We start from the raw sequence: 18,263 nt of genomic DNA, 5'->3' as shown, positions 1-18,263 counted from the left end.
TCTTCACAGGTAAAGTCAGTGATAAATCTTTTGTTTGCTGCGTATACTGGAGATGTGTCTGCACTTCGAAGGTATGTTTACAGGATGGATTAGCATGCACTTTCCAGATATTTTATGAAGTTGCTTCCCGGCCAGCAGCCATTTTAAGGTTAAAGCCTCACTTCTTTTTCCCTTTAATAAAAATGACCCCAACAAAATTTTTATTAAATCAGGACTTCCAGTGCCTCAGGCCTGCTGTCCAATCTTGTCCTTTTCTGCCTCCTGAAAAAAAGACAGTATCTCTGTTTCCTCAAGTAGTGACTGTTCAGCTAATCTGGCTAATTAGTGTCAGTGGCTTACTGGAATTGGAGGATGCCTTCTCCCTGTCTACCCTGCATTCCTCATCTTTGATGTGTGTGTGTGTGTGTGTGTGTGCGGGGGGAAGCAACTGGGGCGTTTGGTGTCCTGCAGATCACCAGGATTAGCAAGGCCATATACTGCTGTATACTTAAGGCCTTTTGTGTAGAGCTGTAACTGATTTTCTCTTTCCTTTTCTTTTTGCTCCCATTAAGGCCTCAAACAGCTGATTTTCAAAGTGGAAAACTGTCTATGCATCCCCTCCTTGTTTTAAAGTCTGACTAATATTATACTTGTAGACTGTGAAATGTTCAAGAATGGGAGTCTTAGTAAAAACATACAACTTTATTATAGTAATTAGTTTCTTGCCATTCTGAGATATAAACCTTGGTCCAGTTGTGGCATAATTCTTGATTTTTGAACAATAACGTAATAAAGCTCAATTCTGTGAGAGGTGGTTAACATTTAATCTTACCTAAAAAAAGCAAAGCTGAGGCAGAGAGGTGAAGTGGCATTTACCCAAAACACCTGCGTACTGGTCGTAAGGTCTGTAGTTCCTATCAATGAGCCTGATGAAAGATGGGGCACCTGTCTGACAGGGCCTTAGATGAACTGATGCAGTGAATGTTTAAATTAATTTGTTTTATAAATCCAGTGTGAATGAAATTTGTTTTATATACAATGAATAGCTGTTTTTACAATTTTCAGATTTGCTCTGTCGGCTATGGACATGGAACAGCGGGACTATGATTCCAGAACAGCACTCCATGTAGCTGCTGCAGAGGGTAACACAGAAACTACTCCTATCTATTTTCTTTCCAGATTTAATTTCTACTTTGTACTAAAATCTGCTTTTCTTTTTCTGGGGTGGGATGGTATAGGTCATGTTGAAGTTGTTAAATTTTTGCTGGAAGCCTGCAAAGTAAACCCTTTCCCCAAGGACAGGTGAGCACTTATGTTACCTTCTAAATATGTCAGTATTTTATTATGTAGGACTATAATAGTCAAGTGATTATAATATTTAAACCCATGAAGACATTCTTGAACCTGCTGTGATAGCTTATAAAGTCAATACACCTTGTTACTGCTAGATGGGTAATTCTGTCTCCCATATCCTGTTTCTTATCTAAGAATTTTTAGAAATTTTCAGGTTAGTTTGACTATCAGTCAATACACTGTATGAAGAAAACAATTTTTTTTTGGCATTTTGGAAATGAAAATTGGAATTTTGTCCTCATGGGGTTTTTAATTACACAGCGTAGACAAGATAAACCTTTAGAGAAGCATAAATTTTAAGATGATAATTAACACTGAATGTTCTCTCTCAAAATTTGCAAAGAAGCCAGTGATTGTTGGCAGACACTCAACATTTATATAGCATGATTTAGTTTTTAATAATAATGTGAAATAATAATGTGAAATAATGTGTTGAAATTTCTGGATTTGGTTGGGATCAGTTTTAGAAGGCTTCATGGAAGTTAAATTTTAATCAGTGCTTAGGGAAGAGATGACATTGAAGGCACAGAATGAAAAGAAGGGCCACTCTATCTATAGTGGGAGAAATATGCCTAGAATATATTCTGCTCTTCTCCTCTCTCTCCTGGTCTACATAGCAGACTGCTACTCATCCTTCAGCAAATGCTTCAACAAAGTGGTCAGGGAAATAAGAACACAGCTTACGCACATACATGGTACAGTAAACTCTATATTCATATCCTTGGACATTATGTACTGGAGTAGAGTGGATAAATCGATGAGCAATGAGAAGAAAAGTTTAGAAGAATGGGGAAAACATACTTGATGGTGGTTTGATATGTATAAGGAGTTTGGATTCATTTGAGAACCCGGAGCCATAATCCAGTTTGGAGCAAGTTGATTACTCTTTAGCTATGTTGTCTTTCTGTTTATTAAGCTTTTTGTTTTTTTTGTTTTTTGAGACTGGGTCTTGCCTTGCCACTCAGGCTGAAGTGCAAGTGGCATGATCACAGATCACTGCAGCCTTAACTTCCCAGGTTCAAGAGATTCTCCCACCTCAACCTCCTGAGTGGCTGCAATCACAGGCACACACCACACCTGGCTAATTTTTTAATTTTTTGTAGAGATAGAGTCTTACTATGTTGCCCAGGCTGGCCTCCAAATCCTGGGCTCAAACAGTCCTCCCACCTCAGTCTCCAAAGAGGTAGGGATTACAGGTGTGAGCCATTGAGCCTGGCCAACTATCTTTTTTAAAATTAGGGCTTAGGTTTTGTTGGTTAAGCTCTCAGCTTGCAAGAAATGCAGAAAAGTTATGTCAATGTCTGACAAATGTTAGCAGTTTTGTAAGTGTGCTAACACTTTGATTACCTAACTTTATTTCTATAGTAAAAAAAAAAAAACCAACCATGATTAAAACGACCTTTATTGGCAGTATTCTAAAACCTCATGTAGGATGACAGTCCTCCCTTCCTCCCAATTTTAATACCCATCCCAGCTTTCTAGAGTATGAAATTGAAGAGTGTTTTCTTTCTGCGTTTATAATCCCAACTAAAATACTGTAACACTATGTATACATGTTGGAAATATTACTGTGCTTTGTATATGTGTTAATTTTTTTTTGCCCTAAATTGGCATCTAGAAATGTAGAAGTAGATGTACCTGATAAGAAAAAGTGAGCTAAGTAACTAACTTGATAACTAGATATTCAACAAGTCTTCTCTATTTCATAGAAACAGTGTTGCCTTAAATTATAAAATTGGTTTGAGCAAAATTTGTATTTTTTTTTTTTTTTTTTGAGGCAGTCTTGCTCTGGAGTGCAGTGGCTTGAGCTCACTCATGGTAACCCCTCCACCTCCTAGGTTCAAGCACTTCTTCTGCCTCGGCCACCTGAGTACCTGGACTATAGGCATGTGCCACCATGCTATGCTAATTTTTGTATTTTTAGTAGAGAGGGGTTTCACCATGTTGGCCATTCTGGTCTTGAACTCCTGGCCTCAGGTGATCCTCCCGCCTTGGCCTCCCAAAGTGCTGGGATTAGTGTATTCTTTTAAGTTTATATTTTTCATTAATTCATGGAAGAAGAGTTGTAAAAAGGGTAACACACAGTTGAAGTTCCATTTTTCTAAAAAGACAAATAATTACATACTGTAGAGGATGACTCAAAAGTCTGTTTGAAACTGCTGACTCCCTAAACTAATGAAGTCCTATTCAAAGTCACTGATTCAGCTGTTTGAGAAACACAAAGATGCATGTAAAGTTTTACTTACCTGATTTTAAAAACAGGCTACCAAAATTTACCAAAAAATATTTTAAAAACGAGACTGTTATAAAAACCTTTTGTTTCCATATTGTGACCCGATTAAGAGGGCAGAAGGTTCAGGACAGAGATGGAAAGGAAAGAAGGAAACAGGAAGTGAAACTAGGAAGGTGGTGACAGTGGCACATGGATAGAGGGAGAAAGAAAGATCAGCAGCCATGGAGAATTTTGTAACATAAGTAGAGAGATGGGGTAGGAAGACAGGCTTCACAGTTTGTCAGGTGAACTACCTATCAGGTCCTGTCATTGACTAGGGCTGTGGGTTATGTAGTTCTGTCTCCTCTTGCAAAAGATTTACCCCTTCTGACAAGTGATTAACCACTTCTGGCAACTCTTCATTTCTTCTTGTCCTTAAATCTTCATCTCCATCACTCTAAATAGTACAGCCCCAGAAGCATGGAGAGAGGAGTTATTCTCTCATGGAGAGGTGGTGTAGTGGTCCAACTGAGTCCATGGCTTCCCATCCTTACCAGAGGTGATGAAAATGCCACTTCCTCTGGGGCCAACCTTGCTCTGCCAATGTGTGTTTTAGCCCTAATAAGGTCATGGTTATTTCTAGACTTCGGAGACTTACTGTGGCTTTGAATTGACACAAACACAAATCTTCGGTCAAAGGCTAGAGTGATGGATGTTATATACCTGAATTTTCTTTGAGCATTTTATTTAAAAAGAGGTATCTTCGGCTTTCATGAAGCTAAAATTCTGGAACCCTAGAGCTATTGTATCTTTTAACACAAGGACTTTCCTTAAAAAGCTCCGTCCGTAAGCACTTGAATGTGCCAACATCCTTTCACAGATCTTCTCTTCCTCTCCGTAGCCCAGCTTGTCTTGGAGACTGCTTTTTGAATTATAAGTCCCTTTCTGCATTTTAATTTTTAATTTTTATTTGTAAAATTGCTAAAATGGCTAAATTTGATTGGCTATTTAACCCGCATTTAAAATCTAGCAATGTGGGGTGGTCATTTTTGTACAGAAGTTACCTAATGACCCTGCCCATGCTGTGCTACTTGCTTAGGTGGAACAACACTCCCATGGATGAAGCACTGCACTTTGGACACCATGATGTATTTAAAATTCTCCAAGAATACCAAGTCCAGTACACACCTCAAGGAGATTCTGACAACGGGAAGGAGAATCAAACCGTCCATAAGAATCTTGATGGATTGTTGTAATGGTCTTAAATCCCAAGATTTAAATCACTTACCTATTTAATTGTGGAAAATGATTATGAAGAACGTGTGTATTTCTATCTGGTAGTGATGTATATTTTACATTTGTCATTTCAGTGTTACTGGAGTTTTCTTCATTGTGCGCACAGGACAAATCTGATCTCTTTGGGAAAAAACAGAAATAAAACAATCTCCCTCCATAATGTGAGCAATATTACCTCGTGCATTGTATTTGATGTAAAAGAAATAGTTACCAATGCTAGCTTAATTGTGTGGTCTTCCATGATTTATTTGTGTTTTGTGAATTTTCAGTTTATGGTGATGATCTGCTGATATGCATTTATAAATTAAGCTCTGTTGTACAGTCGTTCAAATGGGTCAAGGTTGCCTTTAGAAGCAAATAGTGTGATTTTCAAGACTTCAAATACAGATTTAGTTTGAGTGTTTGAACAACTATATGCACTTATGGTTGTGTGTTTAAAGTGTCTCTCTCTCACCCTAGCTTCACAATGTGACTCTTAAAAACTATAATAGTTAACAACTGTTAGTAAGATACCAATTCTGATTAGACTTTATCAGGGAATCTGTTTAAGATGTTTGGTGACCAAAACATATGTGTGAATGTAGTTATAATACTTTAAAAAAAATTTCCTTTTTCTATATCCCCTTAGTCCAGCCTCTCTTCTCAGACATTTAGCTATATGCCTCTTTCCTTTAGCTGGGAAAGTGAGTGCTGGCATACTATGCAGTTTTCATGTTTTCCATAGTAATCAGAAAATGCCTCCTATTTCTGGCATCAGAACTTTGCCATTTGTCTACAAAAGATGAACCAGAGACAAAATTACTAAGTATAAATTAGTCAAATTTATCAGTTTAAAAAATGAAGGGATGTGCAACTGCAGATCTTTAGGTTTTTTTTTTTTTTTTTTTTTAGCTTCTAGGGTAAATATAAATTCAGAAATATTCTAAGCTACCAAAGTTATTCTGATAGTATGGGAACTGCTACAACTAATGTTTGTTTCCAAGCCTATTAAGAGTCTGCATCAAGAGATTTGTCCTCCTTGGGGGACTACTGGATCATTCCAGATTTCTTGTGATTCTCTATTGTGTAATTCTTGGTGGGCTCTGTAGTTTAATAAGAAAAAGGGCCATTTCCTTTTAAATTGTGACCTACAGTTTCTTTGTCTTGGGTTGGTAATTCAGGATTCATTTAGAAAGTAAGTAAAATGGGCTTCAGAAAACTGAAAGAACAGGATTTTCTAGGAATTGCACATACATTTTATCCTGTCATACTTCAAGGAGATGATAAAGTGGCATGTTAGTGAGGACTTCTGATATTAAGCACACACACGTGCACACAAATGGACTTCTTTGAAGCTGTGTTTAGTGCAATGAGCAAAATTCTCAAGTACATGAATGCTAGTGAATGCTAGTCGTTACCACATACAGCACTTTGCTTTTTTTTTTTTTTTCTGTGAGCACACACTGCTGCTTCCAAGCTTTACCAAGATTGATGGCACCTTACTCCAGCAGCCTCCAGGTGCCTTCATTTTAATTCCAGTCTAAGCCAGTGGCTATAGCCACTGCCCTCCCATTACCTAGATGGCACCTCGTTGGGTGAAACCACGGCCAGCGTTCCTTAGCTGCACCAGGCACGAAGCTGTTCTCATGCTTGAGCTTTCGTGGGGAGGATGGTGGGTAAGCAGTTGCCTACCCCATGGATCTAGCAAGCCGTGAAGACAGGTAGCATTTGTAAGATGCTGCACAGGAGCAGCATTATCCCCAAAGATATTACAGGGTAGACATGTTTTAATTGAAATCAACTGAGATAACTTTGCTCCAATAGGAGCCTGCTTTGTGTGATTAAAATGAAACATTAAGACAGTTCAATTGTGTGACTTGAAGATTACCAATGATTTTGAGGTTTTTCTATAATAAAAAGAGGTTCTAACCATTATTTGGGAACAAAGAGAGTTTTCATCCTTTTTCAGATCAAAACTGTCTGTAAAATCTTTGTTGTTTAATTAAATGTGCCCTTATTTACTCCTGATGTTATTTATGACTATGTGCCAATTCCTGCTTGGGCTGTTTGCTGTTGGCTGGTAATAATACATTTGTTTTAAATGCTGTTGACTGTGCTATTAACTGCTGCCGTCAGTAAACTCCAAAGATCTTTTTGTTTTGGCTTTAGTATCATATGTGCTTTTTCTGTATCATGAGAGCTCTATATGGTCATGTTAATTTAAAGCTTTATATACATTGTTGTTTTTGCTGGTCTCATCTTTGGTAATATGCTATACCCCACTGCTGCCCGACACTGCCCTTTAGCTGCAGAGCTGGATTAGCTATAGCTATTGACCATTTGATGCTGTTGTCTGTCTGGCAGGGACTGAATGACCTGATGTCAGATTTAGATTCTTCCTGGGGATTACACAGCTATGAATGTATTTGCTTCTAAAACCTCCCAAAGTGAATCTAATCTTAAAACTACAAGTTGTAAGTATTCTGAAATTGGGAAACATTTATTTTAAATGCAATCAGGTAGTGTTGCTTTTTACAGCATAATAAATATATGTATCAAAAAAAAAAAAACTGTGTGAAAAATGAACTTTCTTAAAACAAGAGCCAGGAACACTATTGAGCATACAGACCGTGTCTGGTTTGGTTCCAATCCATTTCTAATGCCTGCTGTAAAGCTAAGTACTATGCAAGGTGTCAGATGGCGTTACCACAATGATTAGGACAAGAATCCTGGATAGAGTTCATCTTTGAAGATGAGGGACGTGTAGACATGTCTCTAGTCCCCTAGAAGCAAACACTATCCTTTCACAGTTAGAAAGTGCTCAGTAAATATCTGTTGAATGGAACCATTAAACATACCCTTGAATGAGAGGAGAGGTTATTTTCACAAAGCCTTGAAATTTATTTAGAGAGTTGAACCTAGTACTGCCACACTAGAATCTGAGTGTGACCAGCCAGCAAACCTCAGCTCCTAATTTACTCTGTGGTGTGGGAACAGCATTCGCTTCCAATGCCAGAAATCCCAGGTCTTTAGAGCACTCTTTCCCTTCAGGCTGGGGGTTAGTGTACAGTTTTCCAACCACAGAGAAAGTACATGGCATCAACACCATGATTGTTATATTTTCATTTATCAAAGTTATCTGTCATAAATTAAGTTTTTGCTAGATGAGTCACTGCATTACTGGCATTTTAGACCTGCAATGAGCCAGGTACTATGCATGGTGTCAAGGGGGGTTACCACAGTGATTAGAAGAGATATCAGAAATTCTCTAATCTAACTCACTCATAGATGAAGCTGAGACCCAAGAGTGGGCTATGATACAGAACTCTTAGCCTTGTGCTGTTGTCTACGACCTTCAACACTGATTATGCCCAGTATTGATAGAATATGCATATTGGGGGGGTAAGGGTGGGAAAAAAAGAATATGCATATTAGCTTATTCATATGCACTATCTCCTATTAGCTAAGGCCTCTCTCTCTGCTGAGTTTTAGGGAGGCTGAAGTGCTACCTACAATAGTAAGTCCTGCAACATATAGTCAACTTCAGCTATACATATATACATCCATAGATAGGAGCAGGACATCAGTGCAGGTGCAACAAATGTATGAATAATCCTCAATAGTGAATAGCTATTTTTGATCTTGATACAAGATCATTTTATTTTTATAGGACTTTTTTTAGGAGTCGGAGGAACCTTCCTAATTTTACTTGCTAATCCTCATAGTAAAAATGAGTAAATTCATAAATCATATACCAGATGGCCCAGGGAAGCAGCCCATGAATGTGTTAGATGGCACTTATAAAAAGGCTTTTTGTGAAAGGATAATTTTATAGTTATGCAAGGAAAGGATGTGATTCACTAGATTATATGTGTTTGGGGGTGGGAAAGATTAGAAAATTAAGGCAGTTTTTTTAAAAAGGAGGTGTGAGATATTGTACAACAACTGGATGGAATGTGTTAAAGGTGGAGACTGGGGGGTTTTATTTCTATTCTGGAGAATGAACCAGACTCCAGGACTGTGTGCGCCCCTGCTGTACCCCCTCGCTTCCTCTCCAAATAGCCAATAGAAAGACGGCTATGAAGTGTGTCAGACAAGCAGTCCCAATGGCAACAGAATATCAAGACTGTTTCAGTTATGTACAAGAAATGTGGAAAGGCTGCAAACAGACACTGACAGTAAGGTATTGAAGTGTTATAATAGCTTTGTGAGATACAGGAGAGTTCAGAGTTTCATATTAGGTATTTGACAGCTTTCTACCTCTTAGATAGCTTTATGTTCTCTGTAGACTCAAGATAACATTAATAAACAAGTTTAAGACTGCTTAAATATGGCTTTGTTGTTGTTTTTTCCTTTTTACAATAAATCAAGCAAGGTGCTTAATTCCTCAGTTAGTATAGCAAATGCATAACCCAAAGTGAGTTCACAAAAACTGGGAAGCTGAGGATTATTGAGTCAGTATCATTTAAGAGCAATATAAGCTCATCTTTAAAAGCACTAAAAACAATCAAAACAACTAAAAACAAATTTCTCTTCAGCTTTCCTAAAACTGGTTTAAATGTCATTTATTTGAAATTGTATTTTTTAAATACAACATTTACATTATCTGTAGCTTCTGGCTGTTTACATCACAAAATCTTAAGTTTTAATAAGGTGACTGCGCTAGAATGTATGATCTAGTGTCTCAGAACATCTTAAGTTCTGTAAAAGCAGGGATCTTAGCTTTTGTTTACCAGTGTTTCCCTAACATCTAGAATAATGTCTGGCTCATGACAGGTGCTCTGTATAAATCTGATGAATGAATGAATTATAACTAACCAAAGGAAGCCATTCACATAAATCGTCCTTACTTTGTTAATGTCCGAATTCAAAAGGTAGGCAGAAGAGTTTTCAAAACACTCTCTAGCTTTTCCCTGTCCTTCCCCTGGGTTAGTCAGATGTGACAGAGAACCGCTTTGTTCCGTAAGACTTGCCTTCATATTCCACTTTAGCTTTAGGCAATAAATAGATTTTACTCATGAAATGCCATCTCAGAAAAGAAAACCCTCTTTCCTTTAAAATGAGACATTTGTCCCCAGTAACACCCATAAGCTCTATGCTTATACAACACTTTTCAAACTTACTAACACCATACTAGAAATACTCAAACACACACAAATACCCCTTAAGTTAGGATCTACTCATTGACTTCTTACAATGGTTAATTATGTAAGAATACAAACTTACACTATTAGCCAGGGCATATTTACTTTACTCCCTGGAGAGATGATATCACTCTCAGTGTTCATTATAAATAAACTTTATATTTCCTAGGTGCAAATACGACAGATATGGAGATGAGAATAATCCTTCTGGTTCTGATGCCAGCGTTCGTTATCAGGGAATAACACTATTCCACGATAATAGTTAAATACAACTTGCCAGACTATGTTTAATTTGGTGATTATGCCTCTTCTCATACTTTTTTTTCCCCAGTACACAGTATATTTTACTTTGAGAAGGCCTGGCTTTCTAGCCTTAGACATCTTTGGAAAAAAATGGCAGCTTTTTATGTGGGTGCAATAACTTCTCAGTAATAACTCATCTAATCATGGGGGTGTGGATTTTAGATGACTGCTTTGGGGACAAGACAAAGTCCCATTTTTCATATATTTTAAAATTAAAAACTGCTAATTTGGGGTATTAGCAATACCCAGATTCATTTTAAAATAAGTGCTGAATTATTTGTATATTTGGAGACAGCTGTGGTTGCAAAGAACCAAAGTACTTCTTGTTTGCTTTTTATGGTACCTACTCTAGCTCTTTCCAATAATATTAGTCCTCTGACCTCTTCTATTGACACATCTTAATCTGCCATAGCAATTTTGAGTACGAGTAGGGCAGGTAAGGACAACACTTAGGAAAGTAGCGTTACTGATCTTATTTTAAAATAAGGATTGATGTACATGAGAAAAGCATCAAACCAATTCATAATGTCAGTAATTTAAAAAATCTTTATATTAAATACTATTAATAAGAAAGTTAGAATTTTAATACTTCTTAAAAGTAAAGTTTCTTGTCTAGTGCAGTAAAATGAAACCATGCCAGATCCCCAAAGGGCAAAAAGGTAACTGATAGCTAAACCTCAGCAATTAAAAACCATATTTTTTTTAATGTTGTCTTCTTTGTCTTTTGGTCATTTCAGTTGGAAAAGTCAACTGAAGCTTAGGTTCTCACCATCTATATAAAAACTGAGAGAGGAGGCCTTGGATTGTGTGTAGTGCCACGGAAAGCACTGAGTGCATATTATATTTAATGCAATACACGTAAGTTCGCTTTAATTTTAAAACAAAACTCGAGACAACTTTATCTCCACCAAAGAAAAATACAGCATTTGCACGATAATATAGTTGTGGTAGCAATAGTGAAAAAACAAGATACAGCCACATAGACAGCAGTATGTGAAAGGGAAGAACCTTGTCAAACCCATCTCCTCATCTACTTTTGTGTCAGTGCTAAGGAAGGAAAAAAGTACAAAAATACAGTATACTTCATGAAACATCATCCACTCAAAAAAGTGTCTAGAAAACGCACAAGAGAGAGAACAGAACCATTCACAAATGTAATTGTCAGAAAAACACATATATCAACGAAACATACGCAGTTCTCAATGCAGTTACATAGGAAATGAATTTTGAAATGATCTGATTTTCATATTATCTCTGGTTAATGATTCAAGTTGTCAGTTACTACTTTTTCTACTCCTTTCCCAATTTTGTGGCTAATAGACTAAATATCCCCTAATAACAAAAAAGACAAAGTAGCCCATTTAAGAAACATGAATTCAGTTTCTGAGTTTATGTACATCTATGATTAATTTCAACTTGAAAAAAAATAAGATGACTTGCCTCAAATGAACGGCTGTGCGTAGCCTAACTCCCTTGGTAGAACTGCAAAAATAACTGTATGTGACCAAGATGAAAGCAGAATGTCTTCGGCTTTGGATATTAAACACAGAATACTACTTGTGAATTTGGAAAATGTACATCCTTCTATTGATATTAGCCAGTATCCTTAAGCCATAACAAACAGTAAAGCTAATATTCTCTCAAGAGATAGAATTTGAATTTATCTTTGTCTTTAAATGGCCAATGTGAAAGATGTAATAAAATATACATCTTTCCCCCACCAGATGCATGATGGGTACCTTTGAAAGAGGACTTATATAATTGTATATAAACTTGGCTTTGAACTATCTCACAGGTAAAGCAAAGGAAAACTGCCAGCCATACTTAAAGCAGAGAGAACACCTAAGAATTCTCCAATAGAAATTTGCCATTCCTATATCAAGCAGTTTTCTAAATAACCATTGATTTACCCAACAACCTATAACAGTTGGGCACTAACGTTATGCACAGCATTTGCCAGACGTTGCTAAACTTCTCCTTTCCCAGAGGACCCTCATTCTAGTCCGATACTTTGGATGTATCTGGATGTTTTTCGTTTGTGAGACCCACTCTTCAGAAAATGCCTTTCAATTTTACCTTCAGTAAGATGCATGATGCCCTTCAGAGTAACTGATGTTTCTGAGTTAGAGAAAAATTTGCTTGCTATCAACAGGTTGCAGCAAATTTGTTGGCCTTTCTTTCATTTCCCTAGAAACACAGGATGGGAAGGAACAGAGTAGCAGGAGGGAATCACAGACGAGAAGGAAAACTGTCGCCAGAGAAGACGAAAAAAATTCGTGTTCTATACTGCGTTCATCTGTAAAAAGACAAAATGTGGTTAAGTTTATTACACTGATGTTGTGAAATGCAGATTCATACATTAAACATTACTTGTCTATTCTAGAATGTAGTAGTAGGAAGATACTTCCAATGGGAAATAACTACCATGGAATGAGAGGGCCTTCAGCATGTACTGTCTATTATCCTGGGCTAACCAAGACCTTTTATATTACCTAAGCTGATGGATTATTACTCTGCAGCCCACTGGCTTAATTTTGTGAATCCATCCAGACTACATAAAGCTTTTTGCCGTTATGCAGGTCTGGGGACAGAGCAACGTGGCAGATCTGCTCATGTGAAACAAGAGTGAGGAAATGCTGAGCCATATGCCAGAGGGAGAGAGGAAGGATAGGGAAATGATACATTTCCCCTAAAGGCCACTCAGTGGGTAAAATCAATGACTGTTTCAGGTACAGGCTATAGAAGCAGAATTACCAAGGACCCTTTCACCCTGCCCATCAGTACCTTCTGCCCAGCTGCCTTGACCAGGATAACTTATAGTAAGTAAATTGTTCATCCAAAGAATACTAGCCTGTCAGTCACTTCCTGTCTGACTTCCACACTGGTCTTTCCCCTTAGACCAGATACTTTTAATCGAGGATGATTCTGTCCCCTGGCAACGTCTGAAGACATTTCTGATTGTCTCATCTGGCTGTGAGGGTGCATGTGCTTTCTAGCATCTATTTGGTAGAGGCCAGAGGTGCTGCTGAACCTCCCATGAAGCACAGTAAAGACCCTCCATCCCCAAAAAATAATTCTGCAGCCCCAAATACCAGTAGCACCGAGACTGAGACACACAGCACTAGACTGGAAAGCCTCATGAGAACATTTTTTAAATCCCAAGTGCTCAATAGTGTGTGGTAAATAGTGGGCTCTTGGGAAAATTATTCTGGATTGCAAAGCACAGTGAAAGTGTTGCCCCTATGTTTCAGTCTGGCTGATGTTTCAAATGTGTGGTTAATATGGTGGACTATGGGGGTAAAGAGAGGGAGGGAGGGAAAGATAGATAGAGGAAGAGAGAAAGCCTGGATTCAGATCCTGTCACTGTGTGACCAAGGCATATGACTTAACCTCTCTAAACCTCAAAGTCTTTATCTATCAAAAGAGGATTAATAGTACCTAGCAGATAGGCTTGTTAAAGTAGATGGCATATGTAAAGTGTTCACTATAGTACATGAAAAGTAGTAGACTGTCTATTGACAGTCCTATCATTATGAACTTTGGCTAAAGGCCTCTAGCAGAGTAGACTGGTTCTATTATAGTCCCGGAGGAAAACACTGATTACATAGGAAATCCAGACTAAACAAATACCCAAGTCACGCTGCAGAAAACACTGGAGCTCTGGCTCTCTTGGACAATTTCCTCTGGAGCCTATGGTCCTGTTGCTCCTGAGGCTACACCAGGCGTAGGTCCCTGGTGCCACCCTCTTCCAGAACTGCAACCTCCAGACTTGGCAGAAGACAGCCAGCTTGCGGAGAGCTGCTTCTGTTTCAGAGTGTACACCCTGATTCTAAGAGTGGATGCTGGATGGAAGTCATGGCCAAGGGGCAGAATAGCAAACCATTGTGGAGTCAACCCAATTTAGAGACTGATTCAACTTTTGTCTAGCCACTGCCTATATTATAGCCTCTTTTTCTCTTTTTTCTTTTTTTAATTATAGACTCTTTAGCTCTTTATGTCTTCTATGGGTTTAATGAGAGACTTCAGTGGTGTGTAGAGGGTGTGTGTGTGTAAAATGGATTTATTTTATTCTACAAATGAAATGAATGAAATCATCTGAAATGGAATGGAATGGCTACAGTAGGCATCCAAAGACCACAAAACTGTTTCCTGACATGTGTTTAGCATATTTAAATTGCTCTCACAGTATCCTCCTGAGATCACAGAGAAAGCAGTCCAACTGCTTGCACAGGACTGCAGAGAGGGAACCAATCCATCTATTTTCTCAATGTCACGGGAAATAACGGTGACGACAGAGACGGAATACTGATTGCCAAATCCCAAACACACACAGGCCTCTCACCCAAAGGCCATGCTGCCTTTGTCTTAATAACAGAATAAACCCAATCCTGTACAAACAGTTTCTTCAGGGTGCATGTTTTGAACGGGGCAAAGATTAGCTTTTTGTGGAAGGCTTTCCAGGATACTGGACAAAAGCATGAACTAGGGACTCACTAGGTAGATTCAAATATTCTTTCTACCATTTACTAACTGCTTGATCTTAGTCAAGTTACATAAAAGGGGCTGCAGGGGGATGAGGGGCTCTGTTCTCACATCTGTCAAAAGAGCAGTAACAATAATACCTAACTCAGAAGGTGGCTGTGAGAACTGAATGAGTTACTACCTGTGAAGTACATGGTATACAGTAGGTGCTTAATGTCACCTATTAATGGTGGTGGTGATGATGTTGTAATTTGCTCAGGAACGACAAAGGAGGTATATAAAAGAAGATCCCCCCATTTTACAGTTCCTGTGATATAACATATTTTCTGAATAGGGGTTTATATCTGTTCCATTCTTGTCCCAGGCCTATGAAGCCCTTTATATCTTTATAGCAGTGTTGGGAGCTACATTCTAACAGGATCTCCCTTACACCCAGAAAAGGCTCATTTTACACTTGCCAATAGGAATGGAGCTATTTTGCTGCCACACTAGCTAAGTTTTTTTCTAAATGGCCTATTTCATCATTGAAGATCAGGAAGGTGTAAGAAGGTACAATCTCTAATGATTGCAGCCTGTGCGTAAGGTGAGGGAAAAAAGTCAAAAAGTTAGGCATGAGAAACTTGAATCCAGGAAGATCTTACTGAGGCCTTATCAACGCATTCCCCAAAGGTCTGAAGAGTGATGCCCTCTCATTCTCGCTCACCTTTCCCCTCCCTGCCTTCTTCTCTTTGTTGAGCACATACTTTTTGCCAGGCACCAGGTACACAGTAAGGAAGAAAGGTCAGTAATGACTGAGGATCTTTTTTAGAAGCATTAAACAAATTTTTAAGAATGAGGTGGAATAGCTCCATGTGGAAAAGAGCTTAAAATTAAACAGCATCAGCAAAAATCCAGCCAAGCAAGCACAATCTTTAAGAGGAAAGATTTCAGGCTGAAAGGCAAACAATACTAGTTGATACACTAAAAAACACCCTCCCAAAGGATGCTCTCTTTTGTGGACAATCATCTTCCTATTTCTACCACGAATCTCATTAACTATTTCATTCCTTGAACCTTTTACTCTTGGCAAGCCCTTCACAGCCCCAGGAGCTAGTTTACAAATTAGCTCTCAAATATAAAGCAGATGAAGTAATTTCATTGCTGCTAGCTAAAGTATAATTCTAACTATTGTAACTACCAAGCATTAGTCCCTCCCTTTCTAAAAATAACACTCCCTCCCCTAGACACAGTGACGGAACAGCATACCGAAGAAAAACATTTGCTTATCAAAGAAATCTTAGTTCCTTAATATATGAAATTTCTACATGGACAACTTCAAAGGGCAGAGGAGGAAACTTGAATATTTGAAATGTCACTTGTTTTTTGGAAGGTGCTGAATACCAGGAATAAAAATCCCGCTGATGATGTAGGTGGTTTAAATACAGCAGCTCCAATATATCACGGCTCATCTGAGCACTGCACTCCCCTTGGCTCTGCCAGGGTTCTCTCCTGCAGACAGGCCCAGGATCTGCCATGGTGCCCTCCCTGTCTCTGAGCACACGTATTTACTGAGAGCTACACATGTGCCAGCCGTGGTACTTACCATACTGTCGAATTCTACGGAGCCCACTATCCGTGACACCTCATCGAACTCCTCAGGAGACATAGGGAGCAGGTTGTCTGTGGACTGAAGTCTAGAAGGGTGACTAAAATGGGGAAAAAGAAAAGGGAAGTCAACATCTGAGTGATGAAAGCACTGGTGCATACTTACACACTTTATCTTTTGTCTGTATCAATAATCATATTATATTTTTATTTTGGGTAAGCGCATACACTTGTAAAATACATTTGCAAAAGTACAGCTCATGGGAGGCTCATGTCCCCTGCCCAGCCCCTTGCGAAACGTTTCACACTCCAGGGATGTGATGAGCAATAGCCAGACTGGAATCTGCGCCGCTTCTGTCTGGGTAAGCCTAGATGTGAGCGTGTGCAGTGCACTACCTGAGATGACGATGCCTCATGGCTTACCCTGGACAGAAAAGCACCAGAGAAAAGTCTGGGGAGTCCCTCATCCCTACCTTGAGGTTTGAATGCAGATAAAGCTGCTCCACAGAGTGTTTTTACATGAAGGCTACATCCATTCACCCCAAGACAGTGCTGCAGGCCAAATAACTGACAAAGACATTTCCAAAATTTTTTCTACCTTTTATAAAATGAAACAACAAAATCAAAGCAAGTGGAGACAATGTATCTCAATCATTACTTTGGCCTTTTCTAGATTGAAAAGAACTACTTTCCCACTCTGATCAATTTTTGCTCATTTTATTTATACTTTTTCAAAGTATCAGTTTTGGGAAAATGTATATACTTTAAATACAAATTTGGTTTTTGGCTTTTTTTTTTTTTTTTTTAAAGTAGTGAAATACTGATGGGGGTAACACGGGATCTCAACAAGTTCAACTGTGATGGCGATAGCAATTACAATGGAAAAGTAAGATAGAAGCATCTTCAACAGGTCCCAGCCAGGAACAAGGCTGGCCTGAGGTTTGCAAACATGTCACTCTTCTGTGTTCACTTACACTTCAGACACAGAAATCAATTCAGTCTTGATATATCCAGTTCCTTTAGGGCCATCAAGTTCCATTGGTTCTGGTGCTAGAAATAAACACATCATGCACACTTTCAATCAACAGAAATTACTTAAGAATAGAACATCAACTTTTCGGGGGGATTAAAGTTATACTGTGTTTCTAGACAGCTTAGTGTCCTAAAACTTTAAGGGGCCATAACCTCCCTCCCTGAGTTACCTAAAATTCTAATGGGAATGCAGAAGCAACTAGAAGGAGGAGGAGATTTCGGCAGGACTCTAGCTAGGAGCTTTCTCTTTACACAATTTGAAATCTTACAGGAAGTTGGAACCCAAAATATGTGAAGTTCTATCTGGTTTATTGGCATAAGCCTGGCTAAATAAATATTCACAGCTCTCAGGGTAAGCTGGAGGCATTTTCATTCCAAAGTAATTTTCCTAATATTGAGATTTCTGATTATGAAAAACAGCTTTGTTGTTGTGTTCCAAACAAAACAGGTCTAATTTGAACTTTCTCAAATGCAATTCATTGACAACTGAGAAGCAAGAGACCTGTGTTCTCAGATGAGGCCTCCTCTTAATAATTATCTAATAAAAATAGGATCTAGAAAGTAATTGGGCCACCCTAAATGAACCACTTGACTGCTTCCACGCCTCAGTTTCCTCAACTTTAACATGAGCAAGATGCCTTCTGTTGGTTGGCCACAGTTCCTTATTCTTTACCCCTTTTCATGTGGAAACAGTGATAGTAACAAATACAGAAGACCAGCAATGGATTTTTCAACACTCTCCTAAAATAGGAAATTATCCATTCATTTTTTATAGCTATATCAGGTCAAATAATGCATTATGTTTCAACTGCGCTGAGTTTATACCATCTTTTGAAAGCCTGCTCTTACCAATTCAAAAGCAAGTGGTGGGTTAATGACACTGCATAGGTGGAGAGTTT

At 38.4% G+C, this 18,263-nt stretch overlaps 2 protein-coding genes across 7 annotated transcripts in view; one reads left to right on the top strand and one right to left on the bottom strand.

Moving 5' to 3' along the window:
- Positions 1-8,718, top strand: part of GLS (glutaminase) — an 81,381-nt gene extending 72,663 nt beyond the window's left edge. For both annotated transcript variants that reach the window (XM_012442414.3, XM_012442417.3), the window contains 4 exons: positions 10-71; positions 1,045-1,121; positions 1,218-1,281; positions 4,644-8,718. In XM_012442414.3, coding sequence (XP_012297837.2) covers positions 10-71; positions 1,045-1,121; positions 1,218-1,281; positions 4,644-4,800 — 360 coding nt within the window. In that variant the 3' untranslated portion in view covers positions 4,801-8,718. The remainder of the gene's footprint in view (positions 1-9; positions 72-1,044; positions 1,122-1,217; positions 1,282-4,643) is intronic.
- The window catches only part of STAT1 (signal transducer and activator of transcription 1), a 56,264-nt gene that overhangs the window by 1,101 nt on the left and 36,900 nt on the right, over positions 1-18,263 (bottom strand). For 2 of the 5 annotated variants that reach the window (XM_012442412.2, XM_012442413.2), the window contains 3 exons: positions 17,307-17,382; positions 16,331-16,433; positions 11,408-12,562 (listed from right to left, as the gene is read on the bottom strand). In XM_012442412.2, the coding sequence (XP_012297835.1) occupies positions 12,548-12,562; positions 16,331-16,433; positions 17,307-17,382 (194 nt within the window). In that variant the 3' untranslated portion in view covers positions 11,408-12,547. Of the gene's footprint in view, positions 1-3,082; positions 4,961-11,407; positions 12,563-16,330; positions 16,434-17,306; positions 17,383-18,263 lie in introns of those variants that run through there. The other 3 variants (XR_010341439.1, XR_010341438.1, XR_010341440.1) reach the window with 3 other exon arrangements.

This window comes from Aotus nancymaae, unplaced genomic scaffold (genome assembly GCF_030222135.1).
Source record: "Aotus nancymaae isolate 86718 unplaced genomic scaffold, 86718_ANA_hifiasm-v0.15.2.pri h1tg000008l, whole genome shotgun sequence".
NCBI lineage: Eukaryota > Metazoa > Chordata > Mammalia > Primates > Aotidae > Aotus > Aotus nancymaae.
The sequence above is the reverse complement of the archived record's forward strand: the minus strand, read 5'-3'. Positions and strand labels throughout refer to the sequence as shown.